This window comes from Rhamphochromis longiceps, linkage group LG19 (assembly GCF_057381845.1).
Source record: "Rhamphochromis longiceps isolate RC_006_pf linkage group LG19, R_longiceps_female_GT1.1, whole genome shotgun sequence".
In the NCBI taxonomy this organism is placed as follows: Eukaryota; Metazoa; Chordata; class Actinopteri; order Cichliformes; family Cichlidae; genus Rhamphochromis; species Rhamphochromis longiceps.
The window spans coordinates 10,692,991-10,698,990 of record NC_140575.1 but is presented as its reverse complement, the minus strand read 5'-3'; the positions used below and the strand labels follow the sequence as shown (position 1 = coordinate 10,698,990).

The 6,000-nt window shown below is 43.8% G+C and overlaps 1 protein-coding gene across 2 annotated transcripts; it reads right to left on the bottom strand.

The window, feature by feature from the left end:
• Positions 1 to 1,115: 1,115 nt before the first annotated feature.
• Positions 1,116 to 3,791, bottom strand: clec14a (C-type lectin domain containing 14A). 2 transcript variants are annotated; one of them, XM_085391361.1, is made up of 3 exons: positions 3,625 to 3,791; positions 3,388 to 3,494; positions 1,116 to 3,002 (listed from the first exon to the last, which is right to left on the bottom strand). In XM_085391361.1, exon 3 carries the CDS (start codon positions 2,966 to 2,968, stop codon positions 1,961 to 1,963), a length of 1,008 nt encoding a protein of 335 aa, XP_085247487.1. In that variant the 5' UTR covers positions 2,969 to 3,002; positions 3,388 to 3,494; positions 3,625 to 3,791; the 3' UTR covers positions 1,116 to 1,960. The 2 variants fall into 2 exon arrangements, with proteins under 2 accessions (XP_085247487.1, XP_085247486.1); XM_085391360.1 differs by lacking the exon at positions 3,388 to 3,494 and having other exon boundaries at positions 1,118 to 3,002; positions 3,625 to 3,789.
• Positions 3,792 to 6,000: the final 2,209 nt, after the last annotated feature.

Here is a 6,000-nt window from a genome sequence, read left to right as displayed (position 1 = left end):
GACCGAGTCTTGGAATCAAACTACCAACCAAGATTACAACAAGACTGTGTGAGGTGCGCAGGACTTCAGGTTCAAACTTCAGGCCTAACGCCGCTGTGCCGCACGCAGGTGTGCCTCAGTTTCACAGCAGCCAATCAGGAGCAGGTGGTAAAACAAAGCCCTCCAAAATAAAAGTTTCTAAACACTGGACCGGAGTTCAACTCACGCTCTCACATACTGTTACTATGACAACAGCAGTCCATTACTCATGGCCCCGGCCTCCACATCCTCTGGCTTCCTGACATTCTTCATACACTTCCTCCAGGAAACAGGAAGCATCTGAGTCACCATAACAACAATCAACCCCCAGTGTGTGTGTGTGTGTGTGTGTGCGCGCGCGCGCTGATCTAAATATCTGAAATAGAGTGGAACTGTTCGTCTCTGCTGACGAGCCGTTTCTGGGCTTGTGATGAGAAGCCGAGTAAAACAACATTGACACAGACTTCCCATGATGCACTTGATTACTGAAGGGGACGACAGATGTGTTGATTGGTTGCACCGACTGAACTAAATGATCCGTTTGTGTCTTTTTAAACAGAAACAAACTAGGTTTAGGGCTGAAATCAGAGCTCCTGTTCACAGGCGTGATTAATCAGATCATCAGTCACATGACCTCCCCCTGGGTCAGGGGTGGGGGCAGTTTCCTGTCTGAACTTTGCTGTTCTTCAGGAAACAGGAAAAGCAGTTTGTAAACACAAAGTGGCTGCTTGCTGTCCTGCAGAAACCCCGGTACATGTGGCCAAAAGTATGTGGACAGCTCACTGTTTCCATCATTGCGGCAGCAATAGGTTGGCCTTCGGGTGTCCACAAACTTATGCCTATAATGATGCACAGGGATGCTTTCCTGTACCAGAAACAGCTAAACATCGTAATTATGATTCACTTTAGACCTTGTGTACTTTGCTGTTAACCTCTCTCCAGAGATCTGGAGTTATCCCAGCAGATGTCCCAATAATTTGGGCCACATCCTGATTAAAAAGAGACAGCAAGTTTCTTGAAGACGTTTCATCTGAGAAGCTTCTTCAGTTCTGAGAGCAACTGGTGGACAGTCCCAGATTTAAGCCCTATGGGAGTTGCTCTTAGAACTGAAAAAGCTTCTCAGATGAAACGTCTTCAAAGACACTTAAAGAAATCTAAAAGAAAGATGCTTTTTTTCAGAGCTCCTTAGATTACGATGACCTGGATGACCGAGAACCTTCACAGACACTAAAATATGTGGACAGCTGTGATACTATAGGATCATAGATGCTGGTGTCCACATACCTTTGGGACGTTTTGGGAAGTGGAAGACTGAAATTTTTGTTTTTGTAAAACATTTTAAAAAAACTTATTGATGAACATGTAAAAGTCCAGCATCATCAGGTAACAAAGTTTAATAAAGTTCTGTTTAATTCAAAGATTACTCAAAAACAGGAAATCAGCAGATTGAGCCAAACCATCAGTTTTTCAAAGTAAACTTAACTTCCATGTCATTCAGCAGTGAAATTACCTTTTTCTTTAAACATTTACAGTGAAGTGAAATGAAGATTAAGTATATTCTGTCCTTAAATAAAGAAGAATATTTAAACAGGTGAATTTAAATGAGCAGTAAAATGAATTTAAAAGTATTTAAACTATTTGTTCTGCTACTAGGCAGAACGAGTGAATTTTATTGGGTCATTTAGATAAAACTGATCAGATGTTAACTCAGTTCTTAATTTATTGATCTTTTCTAAATTAACCAATAATGAATTCAAGAACATCTACCTGTGAACAGTTTGTGACAGAGGTCAGGGGTTATTTTGAGCCTAAGTCCACAGACAGGTAAAAGCCTTCAAAATGTCCAATAATTGAAAAACAATCAACAATTTTGTAACTAAACACAGCCAATCACAGCTCTGTTCCCTCGTATCACTGGCTTCTCATTGGTCAATTAGGCTGTTTAGGCCAATGAGAAGGAATCTTTCCTGTTTTTGCTTTTCATCTCCATCTTCTCCGCCTTCTTTATGGCCCGTTTCTTTGACCGCCTGTTCAGGCAGCATTTCACCGTCACCGCGATGACCACCAGCAGAAAGACCAGCACCCCCGTGGCTATCAGCACAGGGAGCAGGATGGTCGACCACAACACAGAGTCTTCCTCTTTCTGTGTGGCATTGGCACACTCTATTTTGATGGCAGTGATGTTGGCCACGGCTCCGTTCTCCAATCGCCACATGGTGGGTTCTCCTGAGCAGACCAGGTCAAAGCTAATGGAGGACCAGCACTGCACCTGGATCTTCATGTTACCCGAGAGCATTTTGAGTGAGCGAGCCTCGGGGATAGAGGGGCGCTGGCATGAACGCAGCTCTGCGGAATGAGAGTCATTAATAAATCCAGGTTCACGCTTTGGTTTTGATGGTTTTATAGGTGTGTCCTCAGGTGGAGGTGGTTCTGATCCTAGCTTGATGGTGGTGTCCCCATCCTTCACTTTGCAGATAAAAGCGTTTTTGTCCTTATGGCAGTTTAAAGGAATCAGACCCCAGGTCACATTCGACCCATCAAACTGTCCCTTCAGCGCCGCACACCGGTCTGTGGTACAGGTATGTTCTGGGTCCTCCGCCCATTGGCTCACCTCTGACTCCTCGCTGTTGTTCTCTAACCACTTGAATCCCCTCAGTGGCTTGGACCTGTCTATACACTCTGAGCTGGTGATTCTCAGCCCGACCCAGAAGGTGAACTCGTTTTGAAACGGCTCTGATTTGAAGATGAGCTTGAGGATTTCATCCACTTCCTGTTGGGTGGCAATAGTGGTGAGGACACTGCTGCCGGGACACTTCTTAGCGGCATTGTTGAAGCTGAGTTTGTTGTGGTTCAGGGTGTATTGTGAAGACTGGGCAGAGGAAATATTTCTTAGCAGGAAGACAAAGATGCAAAGATGCAAAGTCCAACAGCTGCAGAGCTGAAACGCCATATCCTCTAGCTCCACCCCTCTGGTGATGGTGTCACTATGTCCAGAGATCAGAAAATCAGTTTGTTATTTTTAAATTAACATAGTCATAGACAGGATTTGACCTACTCTAAAGCTAACCTAAGCTGAACTTAACCCAATCTAGACTCTGTCTAAACCTGACCTAAACTCAGTCTGATCCCAGCTTTCACTCGGGCTGAACCTCTAACTGCCGTGCGAATTGATCATTAACAGTGGCTCATTTGCAGCTTTGCTCCTGGTGTGCAGAGATTCTTCCGAATGTTACAGCAGACGACGACTGAAGCAGCTTTTCGTTGACACACATTAAATCAGCGCTTCACAGTTTTTCGGTGAACACTGCCCCCCCCCCACTGGTGAATATCTGAGTTACATTTGACCGAAGGGGTAATTACAAAAAGTACCTTTAGAGCAGTTTGTCCTGAGAGACGCTGAAAGACCTGAATCTGCAGAAAAACTCTTTTTACAGCTGATCCTGGCAGAGTAACTTTTGTCGTCTTTGTTAAATGTCCTGAGCAGATTTTTAAACAAATAAAAGTTCTCAGCTTCAGCATTGGATTTTCTTCTGTTTTTATTCTATTCAAACCAATAATCAATAATCACGTCTGTTTATTTTACACTTTCTAACTTGTCCTCCTCACCAGTCCAGTCGGTTTCTCCTCCTTCCTCCTCCCTCCTGCTCCTCTTCTCTCTGTTCTTTCCTCCTTTTTCTCGCTCTTTCCAGTTTCTCCTCTTCTTGTTTGTCACTCCCGCTTTCTGTCCTCCTTTATCTCTGGTTCTCCTTCAGTCACACTGCCAGCCTCACCCTCGACCACACAGTGCCTCCCCCTCCTCCTCCTCCTCCAGGACAGGATGTGTGTTGTGTCTTGATACGGCGAGCTGGTTTCCTCCAGAGAAATTCTGCAGCCCAACTTCAGGTTTCAGATCAGAGCACAGATAAGGAACACAAGTGCTATGGACGTCATCGCAGCTCTTTTACTCAAAAGAAACTAAGACCATGGAAAGCAGAACGTACCGAGATCAATGCACAGCAGCGTGAGCGGTGGGAGGAAAAGTCAACACAAATAAAATGTTCATTTTTTTAAATGGACTCTGGTTCAAAGCCATTAAAGGCAGATCATGTTTAGAGTCATTCTCTGTCTTCAATGTAGGAACATGTGAACATTCAGTGGAGGATAGAGAAAAAAGGTCCAGCTTTAAAATTTAAAACATGCGTTTATCTACCAACCTGAATGACTTTTATTTTGAAAATCCCACAAACACGAATCTTCAGCTTGTACAGACGCGCTCCTGCGACACATGCACACGTGTTATGATGCTGATGCTTAGCGATGCTGAGCTCCATTTGGTCTTAGACAAATAAGTAAATTCAGATTATGCAGTCAGGTGCAGACTGTGTCTATGAATCCTCTTCAGAGAGCTCTGCCACTCGTAGTGCTGTAATAAGCTTATTTTATATCATTAATCAAGTCAAGTTGGCTTTATTGTCACTTCAACCATATACAGTTAGTACACAGTGAAGCGAAACAACGTTCCTCCAGGACCAAGGTGCTACATGCAACATAAATTTACAACATAAATTAACAGAAAACACTAAACTAGCTAACTAAGAGGCCTAGTTAGCTGGCTAGCAGAGACAAGACAGACTGACCTAACATAAATTACAACATAAATTAACAAAAACTAACTATCTAAGGAAGACTTTTTTATTTTCTTTTTTATCTATTTATTTATTTTTTGTTAACAGACAGCAGACAACAAAGTGCACGTGCAAATGTGCAAACAAGAGCAGCAAAGTGACAGAATGATAGAAAAACACAACGTAACATAATAATAAGGTTTTGTGATGATGAGTTGAGGTAGTGGAGGAACAGTAAGCATTCCTTAGTGTAGCAGCAGAAATTAGGAAGTAAAGAAGTTAGTGCAAAAAGTCCAGTAATAATATTGTGCAACAGAACATTTACAGGTTGGTGTGTACGATAGATTGGTGGTGTAGGTCAGTGTGTTTGCGCTTGTGTTGATTAGTCAGTCCAGTCTCAATGTTTTGGGGTAGTTGAGTTAAGGTGTGTGTGTGTGTGTGTGTGTGTGTGTGTGTGTGTGTGTGTGTGTGTGTGTGTGTGTGTGTGTGTGTGTGTGTGTGTGTGTGTGTGTGTGTTTATCAGTCCAGTCCCTTTTTGCTGAGGAGACGGATGGCTTGTGGAAAAAAGCTGTTGCACAGTCTGGATGTGTGTGCCCGAATGCTTCGGTACCTTTTTCCAGATGGCAGGAGTGTGAAGAGTGTGTGAGAGGGGTGTGTCCGATCAGCCACAATGCTGGTGGGTTTGCGAATGCAGCGTGTGGTATAGATGTCCTCAATTGAGGGGAGAGAGACCCCGATGACCTTCTCTGCTGTTCCCACTATCCGCTGTAGGGTTTTGTGGTCCGATATGGCACAGTTCCCAAATCAGACAGTGATGCAGTCGCTCAGGATGCTCTCGATAGTTCCTCTATAGTTTAATAGTTTAATAGTTTAATTATTTATATAGCACATTTAATTACAACAGGAGCGTTGACCAAAGTGCTGTACAAGAATACAACATACATAATAAAACAACTCTATAGAAGGTGGTCAGGATCGGTGGTGGAAGCTGGGCCTTTCTCAGTCTTCTCAGAAAGAAGAGACGCTGTTGGGCTTTCTTGTGCAGGGAGGAAGCCCAACAGCGTCTCTAATGTGACCTCCGTCTCCTCCTCACAGCCAGGTTCATGAGGAGCAGCCCGTGGAGAAAAGGAGGCCAGATGTTTGGAGATGCTTCTCACAAGAAAGCTGCAACTGTAACTTCAGCAGGTCAGCGCTCAGAAACCACACAGGATGAAGCTCCACCAAAAACAAAAATTACTGATGTTTTTGGTGGAGCCTCCATGAGTGACCTGCTGGATGTGAAGGTGAAGACACCTGAGTCCAGTTTACTCAAAGAAGCTGCACGTTTAAATACAGAGGAAATGACTCCTGCGCACCTGTTCGATGGTCCAGCGTCGGA